General features: G+C 42.6%; 1 protein-coding gene across 2 annotated transcripts in view; it reads left to right on the top strand.

Annotated features, from left to right (window-relative positions):
• LOC118389102 (mitogen-activated protein kinase kinase kinase kinase 3-like) overlaps positions 1 to 19,604 on the top strand; it is a 76,326-nt gene that overhangs the window by 28,221 nt on the left and 28,501 nt on the right. For both annotated transcript variants that reach the window (XM_035778847.2, XM_035778846.2), the window contains exons 3-13: positions 4,840 to 4,930; positions 5,543 to 5,607; positions 7,732 to 7,787; positions 8,468 to 8,515; positions 9,113 to 9,155; positions 9,823 to 9,895; positions 12,469 to 12,600; positions 13,234 to 13,296; positions 13,706 to 13,787; positions 15,126 to 15,248; positions 18,247 to 18,319. In XM_035778847.2, coding sequence (XP_035634740.1) covers positions 4,840 to 4,930; positions 5,543 to 5,607; positions 7,732 to 7,787; positions 8,468 to 8,515; positions 9,113 to 9,155; positions 9,823 to 9,895; positions 12,469 to 12,600; positions 13,234 to 13,296; positions 13,706 to 13,787; positions 15,126 to 15,248; positions 18,247 to 18,319 — 849 coding nt within the window. The remainder of the gene's footprint in view (positions 1 to 4,839; positions 4,931 to 5,542; positions 5,608 to 7,731; positions 7,788 to 8,467; positions 8,516 to 9,112; positions 9,156 to 9,822; positions 9,896 to 12,468; positions 12,601 to 13,233; positions 13,297 to 13,705; positions 13,788 to 15,125; positions 15,249 to 18,246; positions 18,320 to 19,604) is intronic.

Here is a 19,604-nt window from a genome sequence, read left to right as displayed (position 1 = left end):
TATTTGTAGCATATTTTTAGGTTGTGCTCGTGGTGCCATGGTCATTTCAAACATTTGATTTGTGTCAGTTGTATTATCATCCACAGCTGACTGTTAACCATGTTTTATTTATATAAAGGGATAGTAAGCCAAATGACAAAATTACATATTTGTAACCTTGTAAGCAGTCCTTACAGAGTATCATTGTCTTCTGCATGTAGTCACTCAAGGCACTTTTTTCAAAGCCCCCTTTATGAAAGACCATCAATGTTAGGTGTGTGAGCCTGTGTATCATAAAAGAACACTGTACTGTGACGTCTCTGTGTTGTTGGGAATTCCAGTCACTTCAAGGTTGCATTTCAAATGACTATTCCCTATATAGTGCACTACTTTTTACCGGGGCCCATTGGGTGGGGACTTATCATTTGTTACATATTCGTCGCCAAACCCACTGGCTCCAGATCATCTATAAGTCTCCGCTAGGTAAAGCCCCGCCTTATCTCAGCTCACTGGTCACCATAGCAACATCCACCCTTAGTATGCGCTCCAGAATGTATATTTCACTGGTCATCCCCAAAGCCAACACTTCCTTTGAGCATCAGCTGTCAGAGCAGCTTACCGATCACTGTACCTGTACACAGCCAATCTGTAAATAGCCCATCCAACTACCTCATCCCCATGTTGTTATTTATCTTCTTGCTCTTTTGAACCCCATTATCTCTACTTGCACATCATTATCTGCACATCTATCACTCCAGGATTAATGCTAAATTGTAATTATTTTTGCCTCTAAGGCCTATTTATTGCCTTACCTCCCTAATCTTCTACATTTGCACAGACTGTACATTTGTTTATGTGTAACTCTGTGTTGTTGGCCAGGTCGCAGTTGTAAATGAGAACTTGTTCTCAACTGGCCTACCTGGTTAAATAAAGGTGAAATAAAAAAATCAAGATGGGGTTTCTGATGTCGTTTGAACTTCCCTTGCGGATGTTTAGGGTTGAAATGCTTATTGTCTTATTACAGTGCATTAGATGTAGAGAATGCACTTGACAGGCCTTTGATGGTTAACTAGATTGACGGTGACAATTGGAGCTGGAAAGTGGTCAGAAGCTTTAAAGAGAGAGTGGGAGAGAGAGTGTGTGTGTGCCCGCATTTATCAGGTGGACCACATGCGGTGGAGTTCGGCCCGGAGGTCTCTTATTAGCCATTCCTGCTAACGCAGTGCAGGAACCCCATCTAACATTCATGCTGCCAAGGTTTTCACCCTACCTCTTAAAATGCCAACAGCACGGCAACACGAGGGGAAGGTGCCACAATCCACCGTGACAGCGTGGAGTGACATGGAGGTGCTTGTCAGTACGCATCATGGCCAGGGCAGCTGGCACTCTTGACAGATGTCGCCATGATGTCCAGGAGTGCGTTTCGTGGCGACAGGGTCGATGGCTCCCGGTGTGTCGCCAATGCCAGGACCATGGAAACCTACGTAGGCTAGACATAGGCTGACAGATTGACTATTCATAGTGTGTGGACACACACACACACACACACACACACACACACACACACACACACACACACACACACACACCCCAAGGGTGGGCGGCTAACACCCTCTAACATGTCACAGTTAACCAACGCCGGACACCATATTCAGCACCTTGTTATATCTGCCTGTCTGTTTCAATCTCAAATGTAAAACTGTTTCCCAAAGATGCTTTCAAAGCTTTAGCCCAACTAATATTCCCTAGCAACAGTTTGCTTTGGTCTAATTGGCTTATCTCGCTTTAGTGGCGTGCTGTGCAGAATTCAAAGAAGTAATTTAATATTTGCTTCTTTTTTTTTTTTACTTGTTCCAATTTGTTCTAATTTGTGCTGTTTGATTTTCAGATGGCATCTCTGTCACAGTTTCCTTTTCATTTGGGCTGGCTGCCAGGCTTTATCTTTATCTTGTGCTTTGTGCTGTCCATGTACAGCCCAACAATCTGGCTTAGAGGCTGCCAAGATCTGTGTAACTGCTCCAATAGATCTCAATCTGTTTCCATAAGGCCCCCTCCACCAAATCTGGATCCTGTTCATTAGGGAACGCAACGGGAAAAGTTTGAAAACATTTTGCAACGGAAAACCAAAATGAGCATTCCGTTTTTGAATTCCTTTTTTCTTCCGTTTGGTGCCTAATGAGCACAACCTTGATTGCTTCCAGTCGTCCATGGTATCTGCCAACTCTAAGCCATTTTCTGTTAGCCAACATGAGATTGTGGTTGTACAGCCATCACATTATGTGGTCCTTGCTTGCTGTCAGTGTATGTGTGCATCCCAAAGGGTGCACCCTATTGCATAGTGCACTGTATTTGACCAGAGGCTTAAACTGCACCAGTCAGGGGGTAAAGCTGCAAAGAAACTGACCTTATGTCAGAGCTTAAGGGCAACTGCATTCCATTATCCTTGTGCTAAGGTAAGCTCTACTCTTCTGGGGTCAGCAATACAAGTCTTTATTCCTTGCCAAACATTCACTACTGTTTGCTAAATAGCCCAAATAAAAAACGACCATTTGGTCCATACAGTTACAATATGTAAGGTCTTAGTGACCAGAATGTAAATATTAAACACTGTTTTGTAACTGCACATTAATACTTCATTCCATGTATTTGTAGGATATTGTGATCAAAAAGAATACATAAGAGTAAATGAATGACAGAAGAAAAGAAAAACTTTTAGAATGATTCATTGTTAACGCCATGTTCTTAAAAAACAACAACATGTAGGCAATTTAGCGTACATTACATCTCTGTAATAAGCCAGTAAACCTCCACTTGTGTTCTAAATATAACATATTTAGAAATTGTTTTGAGTCCTAAGACTGATTCTGGCAAGCTTGAGATAAGTGTGCAGGAGTTTATCCAAAGTCACTCCTTTGGTGTTAGCACATAGAGGCGATTGCAGTCAGTAGTAGGCTTCTCCCCCAGTCCTACATGCCCCATAGACACTGATCTTGGGTCAGTTTAGCCTTTTCCCAACGAATGGTTAATGTTATGATTGGAGCAGGAGACGCTGATCCTGGATCTGTACCTAGGGGAAACTTCACCCCCAGAGCATCCTACACAGTCAGCTCCTCTCTCCAATCCCCTCTGTGCTGGAAAAATGTCACCGCGTCACCGGAGAAGGACAGGCTCACCACGACAGGAAGCACCAGGGCCATCTGACCTTGGTCACTGTTGAAAGGGAACCCTAGGACACTCCCTCAGGAGGAGGCCGTAAGCAGAAAAAGACCCGCAACCCCCCCCCACCGATATTTCATTCATCATAGGTTTGAGTAAACTTTCTTCTTCTTCTTTTTTTTTTGCTGCAGCGCCAACGCTATAGACAACCCTCGCCTTGCATATCCAGCACGTTACATACATGTTAATGAGCCATTACGTAAGCCAGCATACAGATTTATTTTCATCTCTTATTGAGACTACAGAAGGAATTTTGAACGCGGAGCAAGCGACTGGCTTAGAAATATTGAATAGTGGCGAGAGAGATAAAGAGGGAGGTGTAAAAAAATAAATGATCAGCTTTTTAATGAGGCCTGGAGCGTCCATCATTAAGCCAGCAGTCACACTAAAGTGACTTTGTTCTCTCTCGCGCTCCTCCAAAGCGTTTGTCCCGCGCACACGTTTATAGACGTTGAGACCCGAGACGGAGATCAAGGTCAGCCCAGATCGGCGCCGTCAGGTCCACGAACCCCAGGGGACATTGGATGAGAATCTCTTTTTTTCGACAATCAACCAGGCCCCGCCGTCTGTCCCTCGGGCCAATCGAAGGCGAGGGAGAGCTTCATGGGCAGTCATTTCTCGTTAAAGCCAATAATCGTTCCCTGCTTCTTCCTCTGAAGAAGCATCGGGTGGAGCTGCGCTCGATAGCTCTGCCTGGGAGAAATGCGCTGACCTAGCAACAGTGCCAGTGCTAACTTGCTGATGGAGAGTGCCGGGTTTGAATGTGCAGCACGCACCCCGTATTGACAGAGCTGCTAAAAACGAAAAGCAAGCATCCCCGGCGGGTTTTCGTTAAGGGCTATTCACTGCCGCCGCATTAAGAGAATCTCTTATCTGTGAGAGTGTGTGCATGTGTTTTGATTGTGTGTTTTGAGTGCACCCTCAAGGAGACAGGCCCCCCCCCCAAAAAACATAGCTTCTATTGGTTTCTATTTCCCCAGTTTCCAGGCCCATCACGTTTCCCTGCGTTAGAATAGCATTGAGTGTCGGGAAACACTGGCCTTCTGGTGGTGTTGACAAGCTGCCAAACTGAATATTCCCAGCCTGTGTAATTATGATCTGTGGAATTGATTCCCCTCAGTGATCGTAGTTGGACGTCGTGCGGCTCATTGATTCTGAGATGTATGGTCCTCATTTGGGAGGTGTGGAGCTTAATGTTTGCAGTGATAGCTTTGCCAGTTTGACAGATGCCTTCATCAAAAGGGACTAGCATAGATTACAAATAACGCATTGATTCTGCTAAATCAATCCTCCGAGCCATTATCTCTGCACATCCGGGTCAGTATGCAGACTAATGCACAGTTGGTACTTGTTTAGAGACAGAGAGGAGTCCACTTACTCTAGTTCCCAGCTAGTCTTGCCAGAGTGCTTTGGTTCAGCGAGGTGGTTTAAGCGTGTGTCTGTGTCTGCATCAAAAAATTAATAATTAAAACTTATTTTATGCCATTTTATTCATGTAGAAGCAACTGAAGTTCCTTTTAAAGTCATTCAAGTGTGTTTACATACGTGTGTGTTTGTGTATGTGTTTATAAATGTGTGTTTATGTACATATGTGAATTTGTCTCTCTCCTCACCTGCTCTCTCACGTCTGCCGTCTCTCCACAGGGGAGGACTTTGTGGTGGTGCAGCAGGAAATCGTCATGATGAAGGACTGCAAGCACTCTAACATCGTGGCCTACTTTGGCAGTTACTTAAGGTAGCATATTTAAAGGCCCGCATCCCGCGCTCCCTCCGTCACCATCCCTAACCTACCCTACCCTTCCCTCCTCCAAGCCGTGCCCTGGCTCAGTCAATTCCCAGCCACTTACAAGCTAGGAAGTATACACACACACACACACACACACACACACACACACACACACACACACACACCACACACCACACACCACACAGGCTCAGCGTGGAGTCTTACTCCACTGCAGTCAAGCTACAGTCAGAACCTCTGGTCCAACCTAGCCGCACTAACGTTAGCTAGCGATGTGGCTAATTGCTAGCTCTAGGGAAATGCTTTCTATTGAACTGCTCAAGACAAGGGGAGGTGGAGGGTGGCCATACTGAGAAGTTGCAGGGGCTGAAAAGAGGGAAGTTCCAACGTGTTGGTTGCCCGGAGGGCGGTTGTGGCCTAATAGCCAAACTGCATCATGCTGTGTCACGACCTACAAAAGACTCCCAAAAGCAGTCATCCTCCTCATACTCTCGCTCTACCCCCCGACTCCACCCCGCCCCCTAGAGTTTGGTTTTTACTCAGACTATTTTGGGACGTACGGTATCAATTGTAATGTCATTTGTTTCCTTTTGCTCTTTACAGGAGAGATAAATTATGGATATGTATGGAATATTGTGGGGGAGGGTCCCTACAAGACATATATCATGGTAAGTAGACACAACGACATACACACACATATTTGAAAAAATGACAGCTGGTTCAACCGGTACGATGAAGCCAAATTCAATAAGTTTCAGTGTGTGGTTTTAAGCTAATTCCTCACTCAAGCTAGGCGTCCTCTTACTAGGGGTATGGCACCCTATTCCCTTTATAGTACACTACTTTATGCCACGGCCCAGAGGGAATCGGTTGCCGTGTAGGAAGTAACCTGGCTCCTACCACATAACCAGACAGATTAACAGATTCTTATTACTCTTTTTCTTCTTCTTGTCTTGGTCGTTAAAGGGAGAATCTGCAGTTGCTATGTCCATTTTTGGACTTTACGATATATAGATATAGACGATATATACCCATTTTAATTCGGGAAGAATATAATTTATAAATTGCCTTGCGCTTAGTTCAACTGTCTTACCCCATCACAACCCAAAATATAAGCTGGTTTTACTCCAATGTTTGTAAACATTGTAAGTTGTAAACGAACACTGTATAGGTTTAAAACATGGCTACATCCATAGCATCCATCTGTACATTGGAGAAGTTACATTTCTCCAGGCCCCATCCCGGAGTTGTGTACGAAAGCAGTGGTGGCATGACGTCTTTGTAATTGTTTGAACTGCAGATTGCCCATTTAAAGCACAGGTCATTAGAGCGGCTGTCTTAAGCAGCTGCTGTCGCACTTGTGCGCGCACACACATACACTCACAGAGACAGTGTTGATTCTGCTCTTAATGACTGTGCTGGGCTCAGTCGGCTGCGAGGCCCCTCGTTAGAGAGACAGAACAGCAGTCGACACCGCCAAGTACCGTTGATCTCAGCCTCCCACATATCAGCTCCCCGCTGCCACGGAGACGACGCGCTGCTCGTAATGTCCCCAACCCAAGGCTCCGTCTACGTCTCCGGTGTAAATAGAGGGTCCCCGAAACGGAAGGTGTCTGAAATGCCCTGTAGTTTCGTTGTGTCGTTACATTCCTTGGACCTTTTAACCTCTGTCGTTTTAGACCCGCCCTGTAGGCAGGTGGCGGGGGAGGTCAAGGGGGCATGTCAATAGTCTAACATAGCTTCCTCTCCGTCTGCATTGATCTGAACATGGAGGATAGGTGAAAGCAGTATGGTAGACCATAGCTGGGAGTATGCTGTCAACTGTATAGGTTCTTTCAGGTCAGTGCCGATGAAAGAAAGAATATAAAGGTAGGAGGTCATTTTCAACTGAGTTTCCCAATTGAAACAGGGTCAATGAGTTGCCAGCAAACCTGTGTAAATATTTGGAATTAACATCATCATTTTTTGGAAAGATAAGCTTGAAATGGGAATGTTATAATTGATTGAACTGACTAACTTGGTGACCCTGCTTTTTGATATACCCCCTAGAGGCCTAAGAGAACGTTAGTTTAATTAGCCCTGTCATGTGACTGACTGCACCTTTTAATCAGACCCCAATCAACTGGTGCGATCATGGCTTGCAATCTACTTTGTAGAGACTCTAAGAAGATTAGCCTCTCAACGGTATGGCCAAAGCCCTCACACAGCCTAGGATTGAAGCAGGATGGTGGATGATGCGTGTTCTCACTCAAACTGAAGACAGACAGAGAGACGGGCCGGCGAGCAAATTCCAGAGGATCATGTTTGAATAGACAGTTGTTTTATTTGTTTATACAGGCGATCTCATTGAGAATATGCCGTTTCCTGTATAGTACTATAAATGATATTGAAATCTAAGAAGAATCTAGCTCTGTCTAATTCAGTAGCAAATCTATTTTTTGTTCTGTTTTAAATAGGGTTCTGTTGTGCCTGGTCTGTTCTATAGTCCCAATAATCACCTTGAAATAACCTAATGTTGCCAGGTAAAGCTGTCAGATCAACATCCAGTTGTGGACTCTATTGTTGATTTGATGTGATTTGGTTGATGCTGGGGTTAAATGACACAAATACTTCAAATGTGGAAATGCTGATATGTGCCCAAGTAAGACCTTTAGCTTAAACAATATTAAAGATTTACATGATACATTTGAGTTCAGGTACCAGATGTTGTCTCAGGCACCAACGGCCGAGGAACGTTTTAATAAAGCACGTGTGCTTCTCAGGCTCCAACTATGTCTCTCCTTATCTTTCAGTGACGGGGCCTCTCACAGAATCACAAATAGCCTACGTGTCTCGAGAAACTCTTCAGGTACGTCAATTCAGTTTGCCTCCTCCAAACGCTCAAGCGCTCACTCTTCTTCTGACACACGTCTTTCATCTCAAAGTGTTGCCTTTGAACGTCCTCTTACATTTGATTTGACCCATCCACTCGAAATGAGACTGAAAGCAGCCTTTAGCAATAGGAAAGGGAAGATACCTAGTCAGTTGTACAACTGAATGCCTTCAACTGAAATGTGTCTTCGGCATTTAACCCAACCCCTCTGAATCAGAGAGCTGCGGGAGGCTGTCTCAATCGACATCCATGTCTTTGGCGCCCGGGAAACAGTGGGTTAACTGCCTTGCTCAGGGGCAGAACGACAGATTTTTACCTTGTCAGTTTGGGGATTCGATCCAGAAACCTTTCGGTTACTGACCCAATGCTCTAACCAGTAGGCGACCTGCATAGCAACATCGTAAGGACTATTGTTGTCATTGATTTGTTGATTTTGATGTACAATTATTATACCATAATAAATCCCATCTTTAGAAATCCCCCAAAATAATAACCAGACTATTGCTTTCCTGGTTAAATGACAATGCTCTCATGCTTTGGAAAAGTATATGTGGTGATTTTGGTTGGATGCTAAAAAGGGACAACATATTAGGATGAGATATTATTTGTGAAGAGGTCAATGGACTGACTCACTGTAGGCATATTTCCCTCCACAGGGTCTCTACTATCTACACAACAAAGGGAAAATGCACAGAGACATAAAGGTAAGGTGGGAAAATGGCACATTGTAGCAGGAATACATGGCTTCCATTGCATAGAATAGAGTGCACAAAGACAAAGGTAAGGTGGGACTGGGACAATAACCGTTTCAAGCAGGAATACATTGTGTAGATTAGGCTAAAATAGATGTTATTGTCCTCTTTATTAAGGAAGTCATTTTACACAAGCTTGTACGCACACACAAATAGACCAACAACACCTTTACCCAGACATGTACAATTACATTGACAGTAGTTTTAGGTCCTCCTCTGGAATTTCTTGGCATAGATGTGCAATAGCCATTATAAAAACATTTCTGACACTAATGGCCACCATTTTAATCCCCACAAGACATCTTTCAAAGTCACTCCAGGCTTTTCCCATTTCGGTCTTTCCCCTGTGAAGTTTCCTTTTGATAGCTGGCCTTGTTAAGAGACCGCTGCAGAAATGAAGTTGCACTGAAAATGTGCAGATACAAGTTAGTTAGACGTTTGATATGTTGTTGAAGGGGGAAAATAGGTAAAAACGTACTAAGCGCTTCCATAGGCCTATGCAACTGCAGATCCATTGTGACGTTCTGATCTTCTTTTATGTTCACAAAGGGAGCAAACATACTGTTGACAGACAACGGGTACGTCAAACTAGGTAAGGAGTCCAGGCGTGCAACTGTTTTCTTTGATGTGTGTTTCAATATGATGAATCATGGCAAGTTGATGAGCGCGTGAATCCTCACCTGGCGAAGATTGACAAGCTGTTAATTGAGCTTGGCTGTGAAGAGCACCTTCTGCTTTCACATTCTGTCTCTGTCTGTCCTCTCTCTCTCTCTCTCTCTTTCTGTGTGTGTGTGTGCGTGCTTTCCTATTCAATGTGTGTAGTAGCTGCGACACACGCACAGCTTGGACAGTGATAATTGTATCAGTGCTAACACAACACTTTATATCGTATTCCTTTTGGAATATTACCTGGAATATTACCTATTACAATACATGAGCATTGCATGATTTGAATTGATTTCAACATCGTTATGCATAATTATGCATAGTTTATCATCATCAAACGTGTATTAGAAGTTCACTGTGTTCATGATAAACTGTTGTTGATTGCATTTGGACATTTATTAGCCATTTATTCCTGATAAACTGTTACTGTATTAATGTAACTCTGACTTTAAACAACTCATTTACAAATCATTCATTGGTGAGTAACGACATGTTAATAAAAATGCACAATTATTATTAATTATGCTTAATGGAGGCCTCATGTAGATATAACTACAAAGTCAGGCTTCTCATGTCTTTCTTTTCCTCTGCAGCTGACTTTGGCGTCTCGGCCCAAATCACGATGACCATTGCCAAGAGAAAATCCTTCATCGGCACACCTTACTGGTAACGTCCTTCATCACTTCCCCCCCTTCTATCGATTCTCTCTCTCCCTTGATACCCAAGTCAGGGGAATCTATCCATGGATCTATCGTCCGCCATTTTGTCAAGCAGGATATGAATGTGCCCTTCAATTGATTTTAAAAGGTGTTGGACCCCTTAGAGCCGATTTCCGCGGCCCGCATAATAAAAACATCCCCATCCAAATTTATCAGTTTAGGTTAGAGAGATGTTTTTTCTGCATTGCATCTGCCGATGTTGCCCTTCCGCATATGCAGTAATAGGTGGTAGAGCTAGAGCGGTGTTTGTCAGACAATGAGACATCCCGAAAATTGGTCTTCTTACGAAAATGTCTGTAGCGTTCAAACGGTTTGGCCTGCAAAAACTATTACGACTATTGAAAGATGAGACGCACAAACACGATGGCGTTCTCTGTTTTGCTATACGGCCCCCACAAGCCTCACAAGACTTGTCTGAAGGTACCAGTTGAAACATTTTTTTATGTAAGTGTATATATGGAGAAAGTCTAGTGACAGAAATTAGGGCTTAAATACACATTTCAATGCGTGTCACCAGAGATTTTCACAGTTTGAGAATGCTTGACAAAAAAGATATGCAAATCTAAACATGTTTTGCATTTCAAATTACAAAGCTAGTAGAATATATATATAATATATATATATTTGTTTTTTCTAAACTCAATCCAGCCCCTTACCCTAAACTGGTTTGTATCCTAACCCCAATCCAGCCCCTTACCCTAAACTGGGTTCATATCTTAACCCCAATCCAGCCCCTTACCCTAAACTGGGTTCGTATCCTCACCCCAATCCAGCCCCTTAATTTCTTTAAAGCGCAATTTAATTAAAAAAAAATTAAAAGTTCAGCGGCAGAACGACAGATTTTTACCTTCAGCTCGGGGATTTTTACCCTGTCAGCTCGGGGATTTTTACCCTGTCAGCTCGGGGATTTTTACCCCGTCAGCTCGGGGATTTTTACCCCGTCAGCTCGGGGATTTTTACCCTGTCAGCTCGGGGATTTTTACCCCGTCAGCTCGGGGATTCGATCTTTCAACCTTTCGGTTACTCGTCCAACGCTCTAACCACTAGGCTACTTGCCACCCCATTATATAGTCCCATGTATTATTATAATTATTATGCTTGGCGAAAACCAAACACTGCAATCCACAGTAAGAACCTCATACCAACAGTCAAGCATGGTGGTGGGAGTGTGATGGAGTGGGTATGCTTTGCTGCCTTAGTACCTGGACGACTTGCCTTAATAGAAGGAATCATGAATTCTGCTCTGTATCAGAGAATTCTTCAGGAGAATGTCAGGCCATCCATCTGTGAACCGAATCTGAAGTGCAGCTGGGTCATACAGCAAGGCAATGATCCAAAAACACACTATCAAGTCTACATGAACATTTCTAAAAAGTAACACATTTTTAGTTTTGGAATGGCCTATTAATGTCCAGACCTAATCCCAAATGAGATGATGTGGCAGGACTTGAAACAAGTAGTTCATGCTTGAAAACCCACAAGTGTTGCTGAGTTACAGCAGTTCTGCATGCAAGAGTGGGCCACAATTCCTCCACAGCGACGTGAGAGACTGATCAACAACTACAGGAAGTGTTAGGTCGGAGTCATTGCAGCTAAAGGTGGAACAAACAGTTATTGACACAGGAACATTGGGTAGTGCATAACTTTGTTTATGAAATACATATGTAATTGTTGTGTTATCTGTTCACTCAGGTTCCCTTTATTTGATATTAGGTTTTGATTGAAGATCTGATAACATTCAGTATCAAAAATATGCAAAAATAGAGAAAATCAGAAAGGGGGAAAATACCTTTTCACAGCACTGTAGGACCGACACTTCAGAACAAACTTCCTTTAGATTTTTTGGGGGGCTACTGTCTGTTGTTCCATGTAGTGACTGTTATTCAATATGTTCGTATGGGCAAATTTTATTATGGGCTTTATTCATTTTTTTTATATTTGAAGGGGTCTTAAAATTCTAAATCAAATAACTAAAGGATCTTTGGTATGACCTTAAAACAATACCATATGTTAGCTTAGTAGAACCCCCGCCCAGCTTAGGCAGGGCTTCGACTCTAGTCCAGGGAGTTAACGTGTCAAACATATTCTGATTTATATTGATTGATGATGGGCGGCAGGTAGCCTAGTGGTTATGCGCGTTGGGCCAGTAACCGAAAGGTTGCTGGTTTCAATCCCTGAGCCAACTAGGTGTGTCTGTGCCCTTGAGCAAGTAACTTAACCCTAATTGCTCCTGTAAGTCGCTCTGGATAAGGCCATTTTGGGAGCAAAACATTTTAGTGGCCCCCCACTTGGCAGCTCTGGTGGTTGCGCCACCGCTAAACAAAAGTTTATAAATATTTACAAAATGTGTTCATATTTATAAACATTTATAAGCGAGTTATTGGCACAGTTGGTTTGACAGTGTGAGTTGAGAGATCAGTGTGAGTTGGTTGAGATGACCCTGTAGTGTTAATTGCTATTGACTGTGCCAAGGCTATGTGGTGAACGGTTCATTTGACTGAGCCGACTCCCTGTGTGCAGGATGGCACCCGAGGTGGCAGCCGTGGAGAGGAAGGGCGGGTACAACCACCTGTGCGACATCTGGGCAGTGGGCATCACCGCCATCGAGCTGGCAGAGCTGCAGCCGCCCATGTTCGACCTTCACCCGATGAGGTTAGTGTTTGGACCCGTTGGTATCAGACCAGGGTCTTTTTCTTTTTTTAAAGGAGAGTGGACTCTCCTTTCCTATTTTGTTGTTTTTGACAGAGACCGTTATGAAATGAAGAGCAGACAGAGAGAAGGGGCCAGTAGGTGCCGGGATTCTTATCCATACAGGCAGGGGAATCGTATACACTCACACCCCACATATGTATTTGGACAGGGAAGCATATCTTTTTTTGGGGCTCAATACTCAAGGATTTTGGATTTGAGATAAAATGTTTCATTTGAGGTGACAGTACAGAATGGCACCTTTTATTTGAGGTTATTTTCATACTTATCTGTTTTAGCGTTAAGAAATGAAAGCACTTTATGTAGCTAGTCCCCCATTTGAAGAAGTCTGTAGTATTCGGAGAAATTCACTTATAGTGTATTGAAGTAGTCAAAAGTTAGTTATTTGGTCCCATATTTCTAACATGCAATGACTCTACGAACTCGTTGTATGCATTTGCAGGACATAGAGAAAGCAGAACATCATTATTTTAAATGTATGCTTAGTAAGTTAGCACCTCTGAGTAAAAGCAAGGATTGTAAGTGTAAGGACTGATTTCCTTAAATACACAACTGCACTTTTTTTTTTTCTCTCAGGGCCCTGTTTTTAATGACCAAAAGTAACTTCCAGCCGCCCAAGTTGAAAGACAAGGTGAAGTGGTAAGTGTCTTTTAGGGTTGCTGCCTGCAACATTACCTACACTCTGGCCAGTTCTATTTCGCTACTTGAACATACCGTCCTCTCCCACCCCAACTCTTATACATTAGAACTGGATGGGAAAAAAGATGTAATACAATATTAACGAATCAAATCAAAATGCTGCTAAAATATTAAAAGTCAGGCGTTAAAGGAGCCTCAGATTCGTGTCGATGTCATTGGACTCCGAGAAAGGCTGTTTTTTTGTGGAGAGGGGCTGGAGAATTGACAGCCTAACTTGATTTACACATAATATGGGGTCAGGTTTCATCCCAAAGAGGTTTGATCGTTATTAGCATATAAATGGAATATTTATGATCGAATAGGCGGAATATATCTTTTTTTTAATCCAATTTCGTTCTCCCTCCCCAAGGACCAGTAATTTTCATCATTTTGTAAAGATATCGTTGACGAAAAATCCAAAGAAAAGGCCCTCTTCAGACAAGCTGCTGCAGGTAAGATGATCAGCAATGGGATTGTAGTGACGTCATTGTGTAGATCAAGGGATTTGGTTGCCGCAGTGACAACCCATAGAGCATTGTTTGTAAGTAACCCTTTCAAATGTTCAAGGTCAAGATTTAGTGAAATAGTGTGAATATTTGGAACTAGAGCCCTCTTTGCATTTGTTATATGTAGACTGGTTAAATGGGCAATATGACGTTTAAACAGTAACACAGCAGTCACTGTTTTTGTACATTTGAGAGTGAACGGGTGCAAGGACCGACCATTCATGATACTATATCAAAATGATAGTTTTGAAGGTATACAGTGTTTTTTTTTTTTTTTTGTAATACAAGCTTATATTTTGGGTTCTGATGGGTACGACAGTTGAGCTAAGCTCATGAGGCAGTTAAAATATCCCTCAAGAATCAATGGGTAAAAATGATTTAAAAGCCTGAAAAAGGATGTTGCAATCACAGAAAGTGCTGCAGTTTTTACATAGCAACTCTTATTTACTAGTAGCCTGAGGTTTGTGTTCTCAGAACTCTCCCATGTGTATTACTCAAATAAACATGGACAGAGGAACCCTTCTAACTCTTACAATCTCAAACGTTAAAAAAAATGTAATCTTAGAAATCTTGTTTATCAAATCATTTGATAAATCTACTGCACTTATAGTGCCTTTTGCACATTACTCTTTAGCCTTTTAATAATCTATTGCACTAGCATGTGATAAAAACAGGATAATATCTTGTGTCATGCTTGTCTGAGGCAAATGGCACTGTATTCGCTATATAATGCACTACTTGACCAGGGCCCATATTTGGGACGCATCCTAAATGTTTTGTGTCTGTCTAGTGTTTGTATATCAGTTCATATCAGATGCACCACTTTAGCCCTGAATCGAATTGTCCTGAGGGATGGATAAAGTTGTATCTTATCTCATCTTAGATAACATTTTCCCCATGCCAAGCCAACTCCTATTTTATTCAACTGCTGTTTGGCTCAAGAGGGAACAACCACGGCAGGAAATGTATTTATCATTTTTTAAATAATTGAGTGCTATGATTAATTTGACAATGTAGGTACAAAAAAAGAGTTTTATTCGATTGCATTTCTCATAATGCAATCTTTCTGACACATGGATTTTCTTGACTGAATCTGGCTTTTCTGTTCCATAGTCTCCTACAGTTAGTCCCAGTCCCAGATCTGTTTGTATAGTCTTGCCAACTGCTATGGTCATTGCCCCACCAATAACCATAGGATTTGACAAGGCAGCACAAACAGATCCGAGACCAGGCTTTCCTACAGTATGAACTCATCTTCATTGTTGTCCCCTGATGTTTCCCCAGCATCCCTTTGTCTCGCAACCCCTGAGTCGAACGTTGGCCATCGAGCTCTTGGACAAGGCCAGCAACCCGGACCACTCCTCCTACGACGACCACTTAGATGACGAGCCCGAGGAGCCTGAGGAGGTACAGTGGAGCTGCAGACACTCAATCAGAACCAGTAACCTTTGCCTCTAGCGAGGGGGCTAGTCTGTTTCTGCTATCTTGCCAACTCCTTGCGTCAATCCAAACATTTGGCATGACTATTCCATAAGGAGTTGGCAAGATAGCAGAAACAGATTGGCACCCAGGCTAGGTTGCCTCGAAGGTTGCCATTTTAAAATGGTGACATCGATTCTCACAGCGGAATAGTAATAATTTAGATTTGTGTTTTCTTACCTGTATTCCTGGTTACCGGTTTTGATTGATCAAGGCCCTAAATCATTTTAATTGACTGTAGAGGACAATCATTGGTTATAGAGCATCTACTGTACTTTGTCATACAGAAAATGTTGTCACTGTAGGTTTTAGGGGTCAATTTAGTCTGTGTATAATGCACAGCAAGAGCTTGACGAGAGTGCTTTTGCTATTCATAGCCACGGTATTCACACTCAGCAGTACTTTCTGTCGTTGCCAATATTATACTAGAAAACACTGACTGAACATTCTGTCCTGTTCATTGGCACTCTTAAATGCATATTTGTTAGACAATTACAGAATGCATAATATTATACAGCATCTATATATTTTTGTTTTAATTTTGAAGATGTACTAGCCTTAGCATAAGCGTTAATTAGCCTCTTATCTTCTTGCAATTAAAAAAAAATCAAATGTACACGTCACTAAATCCAAAACCTTGCACTGTCACTTTAACTGGCAGCAGTCACTTTGTCCGAGGTCTATAATACCTGTCTGTAGGTGTTGACTCTGTGCCTTAAAGGAATTCTTTAGGCCGTCTCACCCCCTGCCCTGTCCTCAACTGCTCTGGGGTAAAGTTTCCCCCAGGTACAGATCTATGATCCCTTCCCCCAATCCTAACCTTAACCATTAGTGGGGGAAACGCAAAACTGACCTGAAGATCAGCATCTAAGGGCAATTTCACTCTACTCCTCCTCATCTCCTCTCATCAGTTGGGCTGAGTGTATCTGCCTCTCTCCTTCGCCCTTAGTCGAAATACAAGAGGGTCGTTTGGCTCATACTGGCGTGTGTTTCAACCTGTTGACCCCTCCCTTTCTCTGCAACTCCCACGTATTGCCGTTGGCAGAGAGGTACCGTGTGTGTGTGTGTGTGTGTGTGTGTGTGTGGAGGCATTGTGGGCCTGTATTTGCCTGCTCTGGTAAATTAGATTGTGTGGACATAGATGTTTTGTGCATGAAAAGTGTGTTTGGGTGTTACTTCAGAAATGGACGTGTGCTGAAATGGTTTGACGTGGAGAATGGTGTGATACCATTGGGTCCTTGCTGAAGCTAAAATGTATGCTAAACCTTTTGAGTACTTAGTCCCACTTTACAGTGGGTGACCATAATACATATTTACATCAGGTAGTGTAATTACAGTGTAGATACTGTAGCTCTACATGTAAATACAAAAGGTATCGGAGACACTTACTGTAAATTGGAACCAAATGCTATTTGTAGACCCGTGTGGCTCAGTTGGTGGAGCATGGCGCTTGTAACGCCAGGGTTGTGGGTTCAATTCCCATGGGGGACCACAAGAAAAAGTATGAAAAATGTATGCACTCACTACTGGATAATAGCATCTGCTAAATTAATTTTAATTAATTAATTTAAAATACAGACTAGAATGATCCTATAATATATGCTGGTGAAGGTCCTTCAACCGCCCTTCGTTTCAGACGGTTTGGCTAAATGCTTTTAGTCTCTTCTTCAAAACAAGCACGCAGTGAAGGATGTCATTCAACTGTCATTTTGTGCCCTGGAACTGTCAGTTCCACTGTGAGCCCTTCACATAAAGTAAAGTGCATGTCCTCTGATGCACGAGGGAGGACACACTGCTAAATAAATAACAGTGGAAGCCATCCTGGGACTACCTTGGCTGCTGCCAAATGTCACCCTGGTCCCTACGTAGTGCACTGCCGTCAAAATTAGTGCACTATATAGAAAAAATTAGTGCACTATATAGGAAATGGGGAGCCATTTGGGATGCACACTTATTGATTTTCCCCACAGGGCTTAGCGATCCCCCCCCACCACCCAGAAGGGCCATTTTCATTACGCATGTGTCATCAACGTGCGACATTCAGTGGTGTTATTTTTACACCAGCCTTTTTAATCAGGGAAACATGGAAGGTTGCCAGGAATATGTGACTCACCTGAGTGTCCCAAATGGAACCCTATTCCCTATATGGTACACTACTTTACATAAGTATTCAGTCCCTTTGATATGAGACTCGAAATTGAGCTCAGGTGCATCCTGTTTCCATTGATCATCTGTGAGGTGACCGTGTGTTGAGGCACAGATATGGGGAGGGGTACCAAAACATTTCTGCAGCATTGAAGGTCCCAAAGAACACAGTGTCCTCCGTCATTCCTAAATAGAAGAAGTTTGTCAAAATTGCTTAAGCTCAGTAGATTTGGTTAGGAATCATTGATGGACAGGAATATTTCAACCGTATCTCTGATTTTCATGCAAATTTAATTCGGGACTGAGACTAAACCAGTCAGGATCACTCCACTTATTGGAAAGCCATTCTGGTGTGTCTTTAACAATGTGTGTAATTGCCTCGCTGAAAAATATAACTCTCTAGGTTTTCTGAAGACAGGCTGGTTTTCCTTAAACTTTTTACCAAGGCTTTGCTCCTTTCATATTTCTTTTGATCCTGACAAATTCCCCAGTCCCTGCCGATGACCAGCATTCCCATTTCATAAAACTGCCACACAATACTTGAAAATGCAATTTACAGGGTTTTTGTGACGCTTTCATAAACGGTACTGTAGGTGGAATGTATGTCAGAATGCCTGCATCCAAAAATACTACATTTTGGACTAATGTATTACTGGCCTGGTCCCTGAACAGTTTGGGCTGACAATGACCATAAAAGTTGGCAATACAGCACAAACAGATCTGGGACCAGGCTAGTTAGTGTTTTACTGTTTCCCTCACTCCACTTTATCTGTTTTGACAGCCTCCTGTACCTGTGCCGCATCGGATTCGCTCCGGGAACACACGAGAAGGGAAGACACTCTCCGAGATCAACTGTGAGTGTCTTCAGTAGCATTTGTCTTAATCCCTCTGGTATAAGACTGTTATGAGAGTGACATTAGCATGCCGTAGTATGTCGTAAGCAGTCATGACTAGGGCTGTTGCGGTGACCGTATTACCGCCACACCGGCGGTCACTAGTCATGAAGGCAGTCAAATTCCACATGACCCTTTAGTCACGGTAATTAGGCTTCTCCAAACTCTGATTCCGCTGATGGTCATTAGTAGTCTACCAAACTTGCTAACTGCCTGGTACTCAGCATTCTATTGTCCTTCTAATCGCTCTGACATCAATGCAAATGTATTCGAAAATCTAATCAAACACTTCATGAGCTAATGTTGCGCAACATTTCAATCGGCTATGCAATTGCGCGAGAAAACAGTAATGGCCTCTATTAAAAATAGGAGGCTTTCTATTGGCTAGGCCTACTGTATTTATTTGTCAACTTTCCTAATATTAAGCACATTGCTTATATTTACAACAGGAGTACCTAGCTGGCATGAAAATAAACCACAGGGAAAAGCATCCTCTATTTAAGTGCATAGGTTACATGTATTTTTCCCCGCTACCCCTGTTTCGAGACCGGTGCATGATAATGATCCATTCTAAATAAAAACACATTTCACGCATATATTATTTAGTATATGTAAAGACAATATTAAATCAAGAATAGCCTAGCCCATAGGCCTGTATGTTTTAGTAAGGTTTGTTTCACAACTAAAGTGGCGAAAAATAGTATTAATGCGCTTTTCAAGGGGTGTAGAGCCTAACTGGCATACATAAGTAGCGTGTGAGTTTCAAGTTTGGGGAAGATAATTTTCACCATAAAAATTCACCTTTTTAATAAAAGCATTACACACATAATTACATTTGCGGTCACTTTTGAGAATGGTGTTTTCCGCTAATGGAACATTTACGCTTATAGCCTACTACCATGTGCGCATTGCAGCGCTTATAATGGAAAGAAATAGCCTAATAGTTTATCCGCATTTTAAGTTAAACGTTCTGATCTGTTGCGTCAGCCACATTGCAAAAACATGCTAGGGGTTGTATTAATGTGGGATCTATCGCATCCCACAACTGTCCCAGACTATGTTTGGAATATGTATTTCTCATACAGAATAGAATAGGTTGAACTTTGTACTATGGGGGACAGTAGATTGACATAGGCTAGTGCTGTCGCTATTCGTTAGGTCTACTCATATTGTTGACTGACGAAAACTAGATAGACGGGTCTTCCAATATCTTCAATATGCACCTCGGAATTGGATAAGGACCACC

This window comes from Oncorhynchus keta, chromosome 10 (assembly GCF_023373465.1).
Source record: "Oncorhynchus keta strain PuntledgeMale-10-30-2019 chromosome 10, Oket_V2, whole genome shotgun sequence".
Lineage (NCBI taxonomy): Eukaryota > Metazoa > Chordata > Actinopteri > Salmoniformes > Salmonidae > Oncorhynchus > Oncorhynchus keta.
The sequence above is the reverse complement of the archived record's forward strand: the minus strand, read 5'-3'. Positions and strand labels throughout refer to the sequence as shown.